At 36.2% G+C, this 19570-nt stretch overlaps 1 protein-coding gene across 2 annotated transcripts in view; it reads left to right on the top strand.

Annotated features, from left to right (window-relative positions):
* PTPRR (protein tyrosine phosphatase receptor type R) overlaps positions 1–19570 on the top strand; it is an 84024-nt gene that overhangs the window by 48022 nt on the left and 16432 nt on the right. For both annotated transcript variants that reach the window (XM_087967983.1, XM_087967981.1), the window contains 3 exons: positions 474–590; positions 3112–3374; positions 18136–18322. In XM_087967983.1, the coding sequence (XP_087824109.1) occupies positions 474–590; positions 3112–3374; positions 18136–18322 (567 nt within the window). The remainder of the gene's footprint in view (positions 1–473; positions 591–3111; positions 3375–18135; positions 18323–19570) is intronic.

The following is a 19570-nucleotide window of genomic DNA, read 5'->3' as shown; positions in this document are numbered from 1 at the left end:
GCCTTATCCAGAGAGTTGGATCTTCGCATAATGTACAGAAACCAGGCTAATTTTATCCTGGTCATTTGTGCATCAAAGTAGAACTTTGGGTTGATTTATTTAGTAATACATTTTCTTAGCTGTCCATGATATTTTTAGGACTTTTCTCCCATACCAAAGTTCAAAAGCTGTTGAACTTCCTATTTTCCTTCTTCAAAGTCCCATTTTCACTTCCATACAATGTCACAGGGAATTAGATATGTTACAAAATATAACGATAGCATATCTATCTGGTAGGGTCATCTTATATTCACTGATGCAAAAATTTAAAAAATAATAGAAATGTATTGAATCACTGAAGCACTGTATGTTACTGAAGAAAGATAAAAATATTATTGAAGAAAGATAAAGATTTATATTAGGTGGGCAATGATTCTCACATGCATGTCCAGAACCATATAATTACTTTTTTTTTTCTTTTATGTCTTTATAAGTCAAAGAAAAATGTTTTGCAAGGAAAGCATGAATCGGATAAACTCTGGAGTAAAGAAGGATTTTATGCTGTCATAATCTTTCTCAGCATCTTTGTTGTTATTGTGACATGTCTGATGGTAAGTCTGTTAGCTTCCATTGTCACTGTTTTTGCTTTCTGGAAAGCAAAACAAGATTTACTGGTGCTGAAATTATTTGCTAAAAACAGTCCAGTCTTTTAGTCACAAACAAAGTTAATGCAAAATGAGGCATAAAGTGAATCTTAATCATGCATAGACCAAGTAATGCTTTCATTCAGATGACTTTGAGGGGGCAATTCCCACATTTTTTAAAGGGTGAGTTCATTTATTTGCCCTCAGCCAAACACATGCTTATAATTGGCACTGTAAATATATGGTGCCTTTAAACAAATATTAGTTGGAGGGGAGGCGGAGTAAAGCATGAACTGAATCCAGATTTTTCATTCTCCTATTGAACAACAAATTGATTTTTGGTGAATCACAGCAGCTGAATTGGAAGAGGGGAAAAAATCATACACTGAATCCATTTTCACACCCAATTATACATTTAGCTAACCATGCTCTAATAAGCTTATTTGGTCCTTAGCTGGCTAATTTTTAAAAACACAAAGTGCTACCATGTTTGTTTACGCATTTGCTGCTAATTAAGACAAGACATGTATGATGAAATCACAACACAAAACTTGCTCTTTGGCACTTGCTTTCCTATGTCATGTTCAAGTGCATAATTCATGGGTTTTACATCAGAATGTAATGATGCATTTTTTTCTCAATTGTCCCACCTCCCATGGTGTCCTTCTTGGGGTAACTATGGATGCTTTCAGGAAAACAAATAGTGTGAAAGTCATTGTAAATATGTATAGAATAATGATGCATTATGACTAGTGCAATTTCCTGTTGTTTATATGCTGAATGATAAAATAGTTTCTAACAGTTATGCTCTGACTGGTAAACCCTAATGTATCAAGCCAAATAATTAGCTGTTCATTTGCACAATTCTTATTAGATTCCGCATGGTTTGATTTTTGTTTTTGTCAGCAGTAATATTCCAGGCTTTTCATCTTATGTTTCCATCTGTTTTTCTGGACTTGTGGCGATGGATGTTCTTTTTTAATTTCCAAACACTACTGCAGTGCCCACCTGTGAATAGCTTTTTTTTTTTTTCCATTTGAACCAGCGGCTTCTTTCTTTTCTATTTCTTTAATGATTAATGTATTCTGTTCATTCATGCTTAGTTGTGGCATGCTGGTTTACCCTTATATAATAATTTCCTGTGGGGTGTAGGTTATTACCACCGCTAGTTGTTATTTTGTGCCTATTCAATTATTATTATGTTCCTATTTATTGTTATTAACAAAGTTTGACAATTCAGACAATTAGAAGTAAACAACTGCTCTGTTTATAAAGATCAACCCAAAAAGTGAATTTGGTTGTACCTGTCACATTCTCTCAGCCAAAGACAATCCATGGTCAGTTGGAAGCTTGAACCTGGGTTCTTCCTCATCCTGGCCTAATTTCTTAACTATTATAAACCCCCGAGTAATTAGTTTTTTTCCTTTAGCCTTTTATTTTAAAGAAGCACATTGTATTTACTTTGCATTATTGAATTGATCTTATTGGTTAAGGTTTTTTTAAATTATTGCTATAGGCAAGGATCTCTACCTATTGATTTCCTTTTATAGCCAGAGTTCTGTTTTCTTTTAATTTCACTTCAACATTTATTATTTCCTTTGCCAATACTATATTTTGAAAATAGATTGATACAAAGTAGTCTAACATTAGTCTATTTTCAATAGTTGCTTATTGAATTAGTTCCCAGTACAATTTAGTTGTTCCCCTGACAAAAGCAACCCAATAAATCTTGTTGTGAAATATTATGCTAGAAACCCAAATTGCAGATAATACATGCCAAACTAGCTAATGAATGATTTAAGCAATCCATTCAATAATCTGTAGAAAAATGTTTTTTTATTACTGCTGATCAGGGGTGGGATTACTGCTGATCAGGGGTGGGATTCACACCTATTCGCTAGAACTGGTTGTTAATATTCTAAGCAGTTTGGAGAACCGGTTGTTAGAAGAAATTACTGGCCTAATCCTGTAAGGAAGGCAGGAAGGAAACATTCTGGTGTTGCTTACAGAAACTGCCTCTCCATTAACCCTTATTACAGTCTTGGCAGGACTAGACTTCCTGTCTCAGGAACTTCTCTGGAATTTTTTTCCCCTCCTTTGCTGGTACTTTGCTTGTGTGGAGTGACCATTCAAAGTTACAATGGCACTGAAAAAAGTGACTTATGACCATTTTTCACACTTACGACTATTGCAGCATCTCCACAGTCATGAAAGGCCAGGCGAGGAGATGCATGCCTCGATGTGAGTGATATTAAGTTGGCCACACCCAGCGAATAATATGACCACCAAGCCATGCCCACCAACTAAGCCATGCCCACAGAACCGGTTGTTAAAAAATTGAATCCCACCCGTGCTGTTGATGCTCTTCATGCCTATTGGTTATTTATCATATTAGTATCTAATCTTCTATCCAGTTCAATAATAATCCAATGTGTGCTTTTTTTTCAGAATTTAAGGTAAAAACAACTGTTTTCTCTATTATGAACAGGTTTTATATCGAGTGAAAGAGAAAATACAATTTTCTGTGAGACAGGATAAGAACAAAAAACAGGAAATACACCTTTCTCCCGTCCCTCTGCAAAGAACTCCATCTGAATATAAGACAGCGAACAGAATGGTCCAGTCTGAACAGACCCATAAAGTACTAAATGTTGTAGTAGATCCCCATGGACAATGTACTACTGAGATCAAGCCTCCACTTTCTGCCAATCCATCACCTTTCAAAATGAAACCGGTGGGGCTGCAAGAAAGGTAAGATGAAAGCCGTGTGGACAGAGTTTATTATTATCTCTGTGTAAGACAGGAAAGCAACTTGACATGCCTATAGGTCTATAGATACCATCCTGATAAATCTCTGTGCCCCATACAACTTTTATTATTTTTAGGATTACTTTCATTAAAAACAAAGAATATGGATTTGGCATGTTGCTAAATCAAAGCATCAACGTTAAGTGTCATTTTATTTCTAAGAATGCCTCCAATTTCTGTAGGTGGTTTTAGAAAATGAAAATGGTTTACTGGCTATATTTTGGTTTTTTATTTTATTTCCAAGACTATCTTTCAATGCAGAGAAGGCCAAGGCAAGTTAGAGATGGTAAGTGTAGTTTCAGAAAGCTAGTCACACCAACCACATGATTCTAGTAAAGACATTTGTCCACAAAGGTGGTGAATAGGCAAACCCCATATGCTTCCCAGGTGACAAAAGCCAAAAAAAAAAAAAAGTTGCCTGTGTTATGGATATTGATTTGATGAGCCTTTCTTAAAGAATGGTTGAGATAGTATTATTGCCTTAAAATATTTATACTACCTTAAATTAGTAGTAGTATATAAGTAGTACAAATAGTATGCACTGTTGTATGTTATAGGAATTGTTTCCATTGTTTTCCTAAAAGGCCCTGGTCTAAATGTGAAAGGCAAGAACAGAGAACATTCACATCTAAATCCGTGAATATTGTACAGTCTATTGTTCAATAATGCGTAGCTTGCAGAGTTCAAATATATCCCCTTAAGATTTTTGCTGTAGCAATGCAAAGTAAGGCAGTGTTTTTTATCCATGTCAGAGATAAACTGATGCTACGATGATCATTGCTTCCCCTGAATTAGCTTGCACCAGAAATATTTTGCTTCCTTATGGCTCACATTGAATGTTATTTCTTGATAAGCAGTGACACCTATTGTTCAATAATGCGTAGCTTGCAGAGTTCAAATATATCCCCTTTAAGATTTTTGCTGTAGCAATGCAAAGTAAGGCAGTGTTTTTAATCCATGTCAGAGATAAACTGATGCTACGATGATGATCATTGCTTCCCCTGAATTAGCTTGCACCAGAAATATTTTGCTTCCTTGTGGCTCACATTGAATGTTATTTCTTGATAAGCAGTGACACCTAGAGGAGAGAAAATATTGTCATCACATTTTCTATTTAATTTATGATCTATAAGAATGGAAGATGCAGTTACCTTTCCCTTAAGTTCTCAGACAGAAATGAGCAGGTGTTGCATTTATGTCATTCCCTCACATACAAAGTTTTACATGATTTCTTTAGAATGGGAGGGGGGGTCTCCATTTTTTTCACCATGTATATCCTGTATGGCAGGGCTGTCAAACTTCCGGCCTGCGGGATGGATGCATCACGGTTGGTCATGCCAATGCCTGGTTTGGCAAAGGGAGGAGGGAAAATTCCAATAGGTCATATGATGCCGCCATGATGACGTGTGTTTGACACCCCTGCTCTGTGGATTTTTTCAGGAAACAGGAAACACGAAGCAAGTCTCTCTCAGCTATGATGTGGGTTTAGAAGAGGGATACAGTAGTATGTCTCCTGGTGTCAATTTAGCATTCTATTTAGGACAAATCATTGTTTGTGTTCACCTGGGAAGATATTTTTGTACAGTTTTTATTGGTAAGCATTCATTTCTTCTTCCCACAGTAGAGCAAAATCAGCTTTTCTAGCCTTGTGCTCTTTAGATATGTTGGCATGATAGCCTGCAGAATTCCCAATTAACATCTCAACATATTTGGACAGCACTAGATGAGGGAAGGATGGTCTACAAATGTTCTCTGAATAGCTCAGTAGCCTATCGAGTTATATTTCAATGTTGCAAGGTGTGTAAAAGTATTAGCATAAGCTAACTTATGGAAGACCAATTAGGAAGGTCACTTTCCACCATATCTTTGCAATTAGAGAAATTGACTCATTATGAAGACAATAATTAAGTGTCCTCCACTTTCCAAAGAACAAGAATGGACAAGAATGGACAAGAATGAAAGATGGAAAGTGGAATGTGTAGTTGTTTTTGTCACACATTATATTCATTGAGAGCCTGTAGTGACCCAGATTCAAGGGCAAAAAGATGGCTAGGAGTGTATACAACTAAGTCCATTTCACCTGCCAATAACTCTTGAAATCAAATGGTTTTTTGGGGGGGTCTATACAAAAAGACTTCTCATTGTCTTTAAAAGCTGTGATGTGCATACCTACATGCAATATTCCAAGAGGCCAAAGATATCCACAGATTCCCATGATAGAAACATTTATTTTGTGTCGAGTTTAGTATGTTTTCTTCACCTCTGTCTGCTTGCAGATTCAAACTTTACTCCTCATTTTCTTATACCCCAACAAAAGACTGGCTTCAGACACATAGCTCCTAACACATCAGAAAAAAGAGGAAATAAAAGCAGTATCAAAAATAAATCAGAAAAAGTGGAGATACATTTGATAAAGTAGCTTATTTCTCTAAATTTAAAATTAATAGCAGAAAGACCAGCTGATGTGCATGTCTCTTGTTCATTCTGCTGTTAGGCATCTGCAAGATCCCTGTTCTCCTTAATTTTTAGTTGGCTTTGGACAGGAAAGACTTTAAATAGAAAACCTCTGCAAAAGAAGACTTTTTTCTTAGAAATGTTAAAGTAGGAAATGGTGCTGATGAAATAGAAAACATAACCAGATCTGTTCCTACATAGAGAAAAAATTATCTGTTAAGGATGTATTCAGTCATCATTTTCCACTGAGAAAATATCAACCATTACTCTCATTTATAAGCTGCTTCCTATCTGGACTTCACAGCAATGTACCACTGGAACACAGCAAAATACAACAGCTATAAATCAATTTCTGGGTATAGGATCCCAGCAGTATTGGGACACCAAATGGGAGTTTCTATAAATAAAACAATTAGGCAAATTATTAGGATGACTTCAAGCAAAAACAAACACTCAAAGAAACAAATAAGAATATACCATTTTCATCAAAGATAAATTATGGAGAACAAAATAATTAATTTTTTAAAACATTAACAACCCTGATCTTGTTGTAACTGAAATGACTCATAACTGAAATGACAAAAGGATCATGCTATGAGTGGAAGGATAACAATCATGTACTTATATTTCATTCTAAAGTATTACAGTTAAAGGATGTTGTTTATCATATTTCATCTCTCTCAAATTCCTTTGGCTCCATCCCTGTCAGGATTTTTCAGCCACAAACTGACCTGGAAACAAACAACTAAGGTCTATATGGGCCCTGAACTTTTAAATTTATCAAGAAAAAGTTCAAATTACAGAACAAGAATTCTGACCAGAGCTTTTCCACCTGAGTGATGTTTACAGCACACTGGAGACAATCTTCCCATTCAATCTGACAATTCATTCTCATGAACCTTTCTATAAAGGTGTCAAGTTTTAGAAGGTGAAGACCTGTTTAGTCTAAAGTTACAGCATCTATAGAAAGGAGTTTGCTATGCCTGGAAAAGATGCTCCATTTTGCTGCTTAAAAGAAAAAAACCCAGGGAAATTTAACAGCCTCAGGCCTTAGGGACAGAGAGGCTCATTCCAATTGGTTATCTAATTGAATTTAATCTTTTTATGCGCTTGTGATTTATGAGATCACACTATATAGTCTTTATATCAATCATATTAACTTTTTCTAGTACAAATATAAGAAATTTAGTCTGAAAAAGTATACATTGCAAAGCTGTGTAAATATACTATACACTGGACTGCCTTCGCATAAATTATTTATAAGAAGCTCCTATAAGGATTGAAACGATCATCATTCAACTGTAGCAATTTTTAAAAATATTTCTATGAAAAAAAGACCCTTGATATCTACTGCCTTTAGAGTCTCTCCAGAATTCCTTTTTTTAATCAAGTGTGGCAGGATTGCTGGTATATGTATGTATCACCACTTGTGCTATATATACATAATATAATAATTATTAAACATTTCCTGCTTTTCCATCTAGTATTCTGTTAAAAGCAATTGCTTGACATTAAGCATTGTGTTGCCTTTTGCAAGCTAAATAATGAAACTGAGCCAGTGTTTGCAGATGATAGCATAGGCCTGAGACCCTAATACATGTACAGGAAAGGTTTTGGAATTTCCTGACTGAAATATACAGCTTTGCATGGATTTGGAGGATAAATTTACTCTATTGTGTTGAGATGAATATGCTTTCTTGTGCTTAATATAACTCTTAGCTATTGCTTTCAGGGAAATGCCAATAACAACTGTTTTAAGCACAGGGTTGTGATGATCCCAAAAACAGTTGTTTTTTCCTTGAGTACAGTATTTCAAAGCGTTTATAGTTAATTGTGTTTGGAGCTCCACTTTCCCCCAAATACTAAACATACTTATTTAGCTTAAGTTATGCTTAGGTTTATCATTATCTGTACCCAGAATAGCCAGCATTTTAGTTTATTCATAGTTAAGATGTTAAATTGCATTTTGCATAAATGATAAATGATAGTTGCAAGATGTTCACACAAAACAGAAAGCCTATAACTGAGGTTAATGAATTTGCACTAGGGTGGGTAGCATATGCTCATGAACCAGACTGCTTAGGCTAGCATATCTTGCAAAGATAACCACTGCAAGTGTTTCATTAAATCCAGGCATGCAGAGACAATGTCACTTTACCCCAATGCAATGAAAAGTTTAATGCCCACAGCATGCAGATGTAGGGTTTTTCAAAGAAGACAGAAAGATCCTTTATTATAGTTGCAACCTGTATTTCTGTTAAAAAGGATTACCAGTGATACAGTACCATTAATAATTTTCTATCTCTCCAACGTGTTATTACTTGTTATTATCACATAACAAATAGCAGTTTTTCAAATATTTCTATCTTAACAAAAAGTAGCATTAAAGCAGACATGTAATTAAATTAATTTTAAAGGGGTCACCCACTTATGTAACACCCAGCATAACTAGACACAATGTTCCTGCCAGCCATGCTCATGGTACCCATTGGTTTTCCTGCCCTCCCTGTGTCTTTTTTAAATATTATTTTAAAATCATTTCAACTAACAAAAATGGGAAGTTGGCATGCTGCAAAGAAAAGCACCAGCCTCTACCATCATCTTTATCTCCAAGAATGTTCCTGGTTTCCAATTGTTGTGACTGGTTTTAGATTATATACAGGAAATAGCTGTACCAATCAATTTAATTCCCAAGATGACAGGAAATCTTTGCTCATTTGTTGATTGTGCATATTTTTACCGTACCACCTTCTTTCCCCCCCCCACCCTCTTGGCTGAACTTAAAACAAATTAATCAGTGGCCAGCATCTGGCAGACAATTTTGCTAACTTTAAGTAACGTCACAGTGATCCGTTAAAAGGTTTGTTATATTGTAAACAGATGAAGAGAGGATAGCTGTCTGAACGTTACACTTTTCTACATTTTTTCAGCTTTCCATTCCTATACAATCAGTTTGAATTATGTAACTATAATCTTGGAATCTTGTATAGTGAAAACCAACAGTTCCTAAGCTACTGATGTACATTTTTTTCACCTGCACAAGGCCACAAAGCAAACCTGCCATTTATTACTTCAGAAGAAAAAAAAAATCTGGATTCTAAAGACTTGAAAGTATATAAAAGTCTTTGAAATCTGACCTACAATGTGTACACAAACAGCACAATGGGTGTGCTAGTGCTGTCAGTTTGAGACCATACCAGGCTGAACAAGGCATGTGGAGGCTCAAAATGCAGGACAAATAAACAATTATGGTTTTTTACTCTTTTATTCTGAGGTATAATATCTGGTTATTTTTAGATGATGAAAATCTAAACAAAATCTCTCCTCATCCCCCACTTAAAATGCAGGGATGTTTTTTTATCTTCCTCAACACCAAGTTTCTTTTACAGGTAGTCCTTGACTTATGACCACGACTGCTGTTGTTGACCATAAAAATTATGTTGTTAAGTGAGTTTTGCCCCCACACCCTTTCTTGGTGCAGCTGTTGAGTGAATCATTGCAATTGATAAGTTAGTACCCAATTGTTAAGTAAATCTGGCTTCCCCACTGACTTTGCTTGTCAGAAGGTTGCAAAAGGAGATCATGTGACCCTGGGACACAGCAACGGTCATAAATATGAACCAGTTGCTAAGCATCTGAATTTTGATCCCATGACCATGGAGATGCTGCAAAGGTCATAAGGGTGAAACCTGGTTATAATTCACTTTTTTCAATGCCATTGTAACTTTGAATGGTCACTAAACAAACTGTTGTAAATTGAGGACTACCTGTATTCTCCTTTCTTCCCCTCTTACCCTCCCAGTATTGCTAAAATACTGTTTTTCTTTTTTTCCATACTATGTTTGCGCCCTCCCTCTCTCTTTGTCTCTTTCTCTTTCTCTCTCTCTCTGTTTTCTTCCTTCCTTCCTTCCTTCCTTCCTCCCCTCCCCTCCCCTTCCCTTGAAAGTTGGTTTGCTTTCCCACTCTTTGTCCACTAGAGAGTCCTTTGACCTTCCTTTCTTCTCTTAAGCAGCCCCAAATCACAATTAAATGACTTGGAGGGCCACGTGTAGCCCAAAAAAACCCTTCTCCAGATTTTCCATCAAGAGCACCAAACCAATCTCATGCTTGAAATTGGCCAGTACCAGATTATAACAGTTTATATCAATCTTCAGCAGTCCTCTAATATGTGCAGATTACTATTTTAGAAATGTCATCAAGTATGGCTCTTACATTGTCAGTACACTGCCGTGTTTCTCATATAATAAGGTCGGGTCTTATTTTTTTTTGAGCCCCGAAAAAATGGCTAGGTCGTCTTTTCGGGGGGTGACTTAATTCCCCCCCCCTTGCATCTTCGGGTGGGAGGGCAGCGATGGCTTGGATGTTGACCTCGGTGTTGGTGGGGCACTTCATATCGGGGTCAACGCAGACAGCACCATATCCAGGTGTACAACAAAAGTACTTCCTAATGGCAATCCCCCCCACCATTCCCCCCCATTTCGCATGTTTTAATATAGGCCTTAATTTGGGGGGAGGGGCTTAATTTCATTTCATGCCTATAAAACATGCTGGGACTTCCTATTGGGGGAGGCCATATTGTTGGAGAAACAGGGTATTACGCTGTTGATTTCTTCAGTACAATGGGGTTGCTTTGGCTTCCCACCAAAAACTGTTTATCCTGCTTTTTACACCGAATCCATCTAATTTCTAAAGCATACTGGCCACTCATGACAGATGGGCTGCATAATTCTTTTGCCCATGTTCTCTGTCAGACTGCAGAGCAGCTGTTTTGCAGTTATGTTTTACAAATAGGAGTGATCAATATTTTTTTGGTTCAGGCATAACAGTCTCTAGTAGAGAATATTTATTATATATTGTGCTATATATAAACAAATGTGCCTTTAGTTTGTTGCTTGTGGTGAATATAATAATTGAAAACCAAATTCTTTTGGATATAATTAAATGCATAGTGCCAGCTGAAGTATAGTTAGTGAGACTTGCGTATAGAAATAGGAAGCATCTGGGAGCTGGGAGGTATTGTTGGAATTACCAATTAGTGTTTGTCAATACAAGAATCAATGGATAGAAATTAATCAAGGAGAGAAGTAATCTAGAACTAAGGAGAAATTTCCTAATGGCGAGAACACTCAACCAGTGGAATGGCTTGCCTTCAGAAGTTGTAGGTGTCCCATTACTGGAGCTTTCAGGAAGAGACTAGACAGCCGTTTCTCTAAAATGGTGTAGACTTTCCTGCTTGAGCAGATGGTTGGACTAGATAACCTCCAAGATCCCTTCCAACCCTGTTATTCTATTATTATTGCTGCTGTTGTTGATGATGTTGTTGTTATTGATTTAATCTTCAATTCAATTCACAGTCTGGGACTGGTAAAAACACTTCAAGTCCTGACTAAGAACCTAAGAGCTGTTAAGGTTGTTGTTGTTGTTGTTTTGTTGTTGTTGTTCCCATTTATATTTATGTGCAGGCTTCTTATACACTTGTAAAAGCCATGTGATTACTATCACTGTTCCCTTCCTCATCTCTTTCATCATGACTTTGTTTTAGTAATTATAAAATTGTTCAAAGCATTTAGAGCTCAAGATTTTTCCAGTCTGTATTAAACCTAGATGAAAAATTATTTGAGACCTTTGACAATAAAAGGAATTAATCATTAACTTCCATCGATGAAACATCAATCAATCTTATTAGAAGATTAATTGGCACCTACTACTTTACAAAGGGGTAGTTGGCCAGTAGCCACAACACTATTTAAGTAATTTTGATTCAGTGACTCAATTAAGCATTTAATAACAGATAATAACCTCAATAATCATTTTAATACATCTTTTGATTAATCTGTTAATAGTATTCAGAAATAAAATATGAGGATCAGTCTTGGTTTTCTGAGGAATTGGTAAAATATTGTACAGTTGGAACATCTGGAACGTGAAAATGTGCCCATGTACATCTTGCCTTTGCAAGACTATTGTAAAAATAATTCTGTTTCTGCTGATCTGAGGATCAATTCCTGTACTTTTTTTATTTTTGCTCCAAAATTAACGGGGGAGGGATTGCTCCCCAACAACATCAATTTGGAGAAAGACTACATGTTATTTTTTTCTGCGTATGTTTCCAGCTCTTGAGAATCAAATCAGATTTGATATACATAGCCTATCCTGTCCCAAAGGTGTTTTTTCAGGAGGCAACTGGACTTTTTGCTTTGAAGACATTTCACTTCTCATCCAAGAGGGTGAGAAATCTTGGATGAGAACTGAAATGTCTTTAAAAAAAAAACCCAAGAAAATCCAGTTGCCTCCTGAAAAAGCACCTTTGGGACAACCATGACCTGGATGACTGACAATCTCTACAGACTTATAGCCTATCCTGATTTCTATTTCATGATCTTACCAGACCCTAATTGAGCATTCTGCCCCTAGGTTCCTTGTGACTGTTTCTATCCCTTCATCTGAAAATCTGGTTTGCATGATAAATCTCCATTTGATGGTGGAATTAAATGAGAGGTACAGACAGGAGTTATCTGTCTTTCAATCAATAATCCATTTCTAACTTTTTTGGATAAATAGGAGTCAATTAACAGAATTTTAGAAAGGCTGATTAAAAGAGGGAAAACTGAAATGTTTTCTTTCAGCTCTTTTCCTGCACAGGATGTGGAACAATTCCTGTCCCAACCAGATACCAATTGCTTAAAATTTAGTCTAGATGTACTTTTCAAAATCATTTCCTTCATTCCTTTGTGGCATAATGTAGTCTGACTAATGCTTGGAAGTGATTTTGAATCTGAATCTAATTAATGAAAATGCTGCTTTGTTGATAGTTATTTTTAAAATTATCTCCTAGTGCCTTTAGGTTTCCAACAATTCAGTTTACTCTCCTATTTTGTTTACAAGGGGAGGTATCCATCTAGGGAAGAAGTACTTTAGCTGATTTTATTTAACAAATAAAGCAAGGCAATTATACCTACTCAGCCAGATGATTAAAGAGGAAAATTATGTTTATCCAAATATCAGACAATAATATCAAATAAGAATCTGATAGAGCACATTTTTATTAAGGAAGAAAGGGAGTCAGATTCTCCAAAATAAAGAACAATGATACCCAATCCTATTCATTCATTTATACACTTTTATTTTCACACTTTGAATCAAACTGAATATAGAAAATGGTTGAAATAACTGTTACTTGGTTGCACAAGGAAACAGTTGTCAAATATCTTTTCTATAAGCTTTATAGAAGTTTCTATAAGTCTTTTTCTTACTGATTACCTACTTAAAGTGATGCTAGGTTCTCTTATTACTGCCTGCCTGAATAATCTGAAGCACATTATTTGAATACAAAGTTCTCCTGTTGCATGTATGTTAATTTTCTCAACATTTTGGGATCATTCTTTGTACATTTTCCTCCAACTACGGTAGTTAGGGTAATATTGGCAAGATATCTCACATTGCCAAAATGTTTGCATCTTTGGATCTGCTGCTTTAGTGTCTTTTCAGATAGGTTTGTACCCACTGTGGTTGGCACAAGCAATTTTTAAAGTGTGTATATTCAATGTAGCTAAACTTTAGTATCTGCATGTACTTCCATATTTTGTTCAAAAGGTATCTGAGGAGCCTACACATCATTGCTACATGCAAACCTAAAATGCAAACCATTTTTCCCCTGTGTAATGCAAAGGCAAGTATTTCTGCTCATTAATTAATGACTTCCTTCCATCTCTCTCCTGTTGACACTATACAACAAAGAACTCTAGTCATGGAATCTCATTTCAGGAATGTATATAGGGGGATGCAGAAGCCTCTTTACCTGCAGTTACAAAGAAAAAAGGCAGAAATAATGGATGAGCGAAGGGAGAAACTCAATCAGCTATGCATAATTTTTTGCCCTGTCCACAAAATGAATGAAACCAGGATGGATACTGCAATGCTGAACATGACATTCAAAGCCTGGTGTTAAAGAATGCAGAAACTACCAGTTAAAATAATCATCCAAAGTGATAAGGGAACTCATTTTAAGGGAAAGGCAGGAAATGACTACTTCAGCGATTTATGGGCTTCGTCAGATTGGTTGACATAAAGTGAATAGGTGGGGCTTCCTGAAGAGAGTTTCCAGTTAAATATCAGGACCTTCTTCATTCTCCAAAAATTGACATCCTCTAAAAACGCCCAAATCTCTAGCATAGATTAGGCAGTTTGGAAACCAACACCATAAAAGCTATTGTTGAAATATATAAAATTAAGTAAGTAAGAGTAATTTAATATTGATTCAGATTGCCTCATAAACACGGAATATGTCATATACAATAGCCCATATATTGGGCTATTATGATGGACTGTAAGTATCACCTCATTCACATTAAAACTTTTCCCAGTGAAAAGAGTATGGAAGGTTGATGGTCCTGAATAAGCATGTTGAACCTGGAAAACTATTTGAGCAATTATTAATCAAGTATTCTTCATGATTATAACAGAAAGGAAATTTACAGGAAATGCATTATAAACCTAGAACTAGCTATCTACTTCTTACCAGACAGAGTCCCAAAGCAAACATTCTCCCTGTGTTTGTGTCTGTGTCTGCATGCTTTGAAGAAAGGAGTGGCTTCAGAATAGCAATCTCATACAATAAACCTGGCAGTGCTATAGACAAAGAGAAGGAAGGAGTAGATCCATAACTCTGTGTCATCATTCTACTGTCTCCATGTGTTCAGGAGGTACTAATGAGTCAGCACCATTGGATTAGGAACTCCAACAATGGACAGAAGATGGTTCAATCTTCTTTCCTTTACCCTTTTGCTACTTCTATAAATGCACAATGATAATTTAATTCCACTAAAATCACTTTAATTCTATTCCCACTTATTTTAGCATATGAATTCCTGAATTCATATAGAAGGTTGCCTTTCAGCCATGACATACTATGCAAGTTAACCCATAATTAAGACCAGGTATTTGGGTTTATGGGACAGGGAGGGGAGGTTGAATAAAAATAGGCATCAGGCCTTTGAATAGATAGGATAACCATAATTATGCAATCTAGTTAACAATGTAGTTGTTATATTCTAATCTAAGTATAATTTCCAGATTTTCTGTATAGGCATCTCCCTATACAAATCTGGCAGGGAAAAATTTAGTCCTGCTGTTGTCCAAGAAATAGTGATACATGACAATTATCCATTAGAGTCAGCAAATAAATGAATATATTCATTTGCTATACCTGAGCAACTGCTTGCTGCATCTTGCAGGACCAGATTATCCTTCAAAACTTCCTCTTTCCTTAAAGACCTGGCTCCTTTAAGTCATATTTCTAAAATTGTCTGCTGACAGGGTGTCACAGTGGGTGGGTATGGTGGTGGTGGTCTTGATTTATTTTTCTAGGTCAGTGAGATTCAGTCTCAATCCACCTTATAAAACATTATTGGGAGCTTTAATACGTTAATGTAATCCTTACTTCTTACATGAAATAGTCTTTGGAAGTATTATTTGCTACAATTCTATTTTTATTATTAACCTGTATCAATAACAGTTAATTTTCTAATTTTGCTGTTGTCTGATGAACATATCTTTGGATCAACTCAGAGGAATCAATTTGCTTCTCAACACCAATTTTCTTTATTAATCTCTTGAACTGGAAAAGCCATAAATTCAAAGATATAATTAGCTCTTACCACATTTTTGCTGCAGAGGAAATAACCCTTTTGCCATGATTGACTGATAAAACAATGTCAAAGCCAAAGAAAATAGCAACATTTCAATTGTGCTTTGTTATAAAACAATATGTATTTACACATTTTTATTAAGAAATCCACAGGCACTTTTAGGGAGGTAAGATTGTGCACAGTGTAATGAAGAATTGGCTGGATTTACTTCATGTTCTGTCCCTCCCTTCTCCCACATAGTTGGTCCATTGTGAATATTTTGAACTGTTTTTAAATAACTGCCAAGAAATGCATGCAGGGATTGGTTTGAGGTGTAAATGTTCCAAAAATATAAATCCTGTTTTGACTCAACACTAAAATACAGTGTATTTTGCATTAGCATTTAGTTATATACTCTGGTATCATATGTACAAAGTAGGAAAAGTAAAAAAAAAAAAATCTCACTCTAAACAGGCATCACCACAGCTGGTTTGTTGTTTTAAACTAGTTTCAGTGATGCCCATTTAACAAGAAAAAAATATCTCCCCTGTGGATACGTGGATGTAGGGGAGCTTTTAGATCTATTTCTGTTGTCTGAGATCAGAAGATTGTTAAAGATCTAGAACAGGGGTGTCAAAATCAAGGCCCCAGGGCCAGCCCAGAAATAGCAAAGGACCAGCCTGAGGTACTGCTGTTAGCGAAAATGGACCGCACCCTGTTTTGGCCTGCAGGGTGCTGCAGGAGGCTGTCCAGGCAGAAAACAAGCCATGTGGGGGCTGCCTGTGGTCTCCCTGTGGCCTGTGTTGCCAGCAGGGTGCTGCAGGAGGCCGTTCAGACTGAAAATGGTGCACATGGGGGCCACTCATGCCCTCACATCCCATTTTGGCCAGCAGGGTGCTGCAGGAGATCATCCAGGCCAAAAACAGTGCACACAGGGACCACTTGTGCCTCCCACACTCTAGTCAATGGATGTGAAAAATCTGTGATCCAACTATAATGGCGATTAATAAGGCAACCTGTTTAAGGTCACTGACCAGAGTAAATTATTGCATTTTTCTTCCGAATTTTCAGCTTATTCTATATTGCTTTAAATATAGCCAAAGGTCAATCTGGCTCAAAAACTCAGAAAAAGTTTTGGCTTCACCAAGGCACAGGAATGCTTTTGAACTAGAAATGTCTTTATGAATCCTGCCATCATGAAAACTGGTATTTATGCTGCAAACTGAGCAAAACATCTTCATTCTGGGTTAATAAAATTTAAGTCCATTCTTAATGCTGATACAGACAAAATATTTGAAACTAGTTTTTCTGCCTAATACAGTACATGCCAAGATTAGAAAAATAAAGCAACCACATTTCTGAAATAACAGGATGAAGATGATTCCCCATACTGTATTTTCATCTGGATTGTTACAATAACTTTCCAAAACTAAGTAATTATAATTAAATAATCCAATTTTGGCTTTTTTTCCAGCTAGCACAATTATATTTTGTTAATGGCTATTTAGTTGGGTCTTTCATCTACCATCAACTTGCAATGGTTCTGCAAATTTGAAAAAATATTTGGAAGAGGTCTTAAGAATCGTCTAAATATATTTTAAGTGTATTATTTTTAAAATGCATTAAGTCTTCAGATAACAGATAACAGATAATCAGAGTTGGAAGGGACCTTGTAAGTCATCTAGTCCAACCACCTGCCCAAGCAGGAGACCCTACACCATTTCTGACAAATGGCAGTCCAATCTCTTCTTGAAAGTCTCAACTGATGGCACTCCCACAACTTCCGAGGGCAAGCTGTTCCATTGGTTGATTGTTCTGTCAGAAAGTTTCTCCTTAGTGCCAAGTTAAATCTCTCCTTGTTCAGTTTCCATCCATTATTCCTTGTCTGGCCTTCGGGTGCTTTGGAAAATAGCTTGACCCCCTCCTCCCTGTGGCAGCCCCTCAAATATTGGAAGACCACTATCATGTCTCCCCTGATCCTTCTCTTTACTAGACTAGCCAAGCCCAGTTCCTGCAACTGTTCATTGTATGTTTTAGCCTCCCGTCCCCTAATCATCCTGGTTGCTCTTCTCTGTACTTTTTCTAGAGTCTCAACATCTTTTTTATAATGTGGTGACCAAAACTGGATGCAGTACTCTAGGTGTGGTCTTACTAAGGCTTTATAGAGTGGTATTAGTACTTTCCTTGATCTTGATTGTATCCCTCTGTTAATACAATTTAGGATTGCATTAGCTTTTTTGGCTGCAGCTGCACACTGCTGGCTCATATTTAGCTGGTTGTCCACTAAGACTCTTCACTCTTCACAAAGTGCTTTCTCCAAGCCACATGTGTGCACAAAGTTTTGATTTAGATATAATTTAATTTTAATTTTTAATTAATTTTTAATGATTAATTTTTATGAGACGTTTGTAATAATTTTTTCTATACCAATCTTGTAGTGCAAACACAACATAAAGAAATTTCAAAGAGACCTTTACATAGTAATATGTTTCTCTGTATTCAGTGGCATTTATTCTCCAATAAATATGCTTATTTTCTTATTCAAATATTATCCAACAAATTTCAATTCATCAGGTAGGTTTACATAAACAATTAATTACAAATATATATTTGTTTTCATACAGACGAGGATCCAACGTCTCACTCACCTTAGATATGAGCAGCTTAGGATGTGTTGAACCTTTAATAGCTGTGCCCACCCCAAGGGAAAAAGTAGCAATGGAGTATCTACAATCAGCTAGCAGAATGTTGACCAAAGAGCAATTAAAAGATATAGTTGCAAGTTCTCATTTACTTCAGACAGAATTCATGGTAAGTCTGTAATACTGCTTTTTTGTTTTAAAACTAAAAACTTGTAACTTTCTGTGGTCTCCAGAATGATATATCTCTGGCATTTGTATACCTCTGGCACTCACCACCCTTGCTTGAGTTAGGGCAATAGCAGGGCTGGAAATGCCCAACCAGTCTTCTAAAATTGTGCTGCTTCAGTATACATATAAAAAAGTAAAATATTTAAGGATTTGGAATAAAGATGTCCTAGCATTATTTCATGATTTTACTAAAACATAATAAATAGCTGCTGAATTCTATTCCTTGTTATAAGACAGGATTTTCCATGTAGATCTTCAATTAACTGTAGGTCTACATAGCATTGCTAATACAACAAGCAAAGATAAGGAGATTCCAGAAAGATGGTTTAAGCACAGCCTTGGATAAGGTTAAGCAAGCACTCACTGATTTATCTGATTTGCAATTAAAATAAAACAAAACAAATGTAATGATCAAACATAAGTCAAACTATGACTCAGGCTTCCCAATGAAAATTGACTAGGGTGGAACTTATATTCTGAGATTTTTGGAAAGGAAGCTTGAAGTTGAACAGTGGCCAGTAAAAAGTCACCACCATATCAAATTCTGTACCTGTCAACAGTGGTGTCCCCCAAGGCAGTGTTCTAGGACCAACTCTTTTCATACTCTACATAAATGACCTCTGTGATCATATCAAGAGCAACTGCGTTCTCTTCGCTGATGATGTAAAGCTATTCAACACCACAGACAATACTGTTACCCTTCAAAAAGACCTTGACTATGTATCAGAATGGTCAAACAAATGGCAACTTCAAATCTCAACAAATAAATGCTCTGTCCTACATATTGGCAAAAATATTGAGAAAATAAAATACAGGCTGAATAATCAAGACCTTGTTGATGATCCAAACTCTGTCAAGGATCTTGGAGTACTCATCTCAAATGACCTAAGTGCTAGAGCCCACTGTAACTACATAGCCAAAACCTAATCTTACATAGCTTTTTCTGTGGTAATATTACACTAATAACTAGAACATACAAAACATTTGCTAGACCAATACTTGAATACAGCTCATCAGTCTGGAACCCACATTACATATCTGATATTAACACAGTTGAGAAAGTCCAGAAATATTTTACAAAAAGAGTTCTCCACTCCTACTCATTGCAGAATACCTTATGCCACCAGACTGGAAATTCTAGACCTAGAAAACCTAGAACTATGCTGCCTTCAGTCCGATTTAAGTATAG

The sequence above is a fragment of the Notechis scutatus genome, chromosome 6 (genome assembly GCF_049901735.1).
Source record: "Notechis scutatus isolate UNSWTSFEM ecotype Mainland chromosome 6, rNotScu1.2, whole genome shotgun sequence".
NCBI lineage: Eukaryota > Metazoa > Chordata > Lepidosauria > Squamata > Elapidae > Notechis > Notechis scutatus.
Note: the sequence above shows the minus strand (reverse complement) of the source record. Positions and strands in the feature narration are given on the sequence as shown.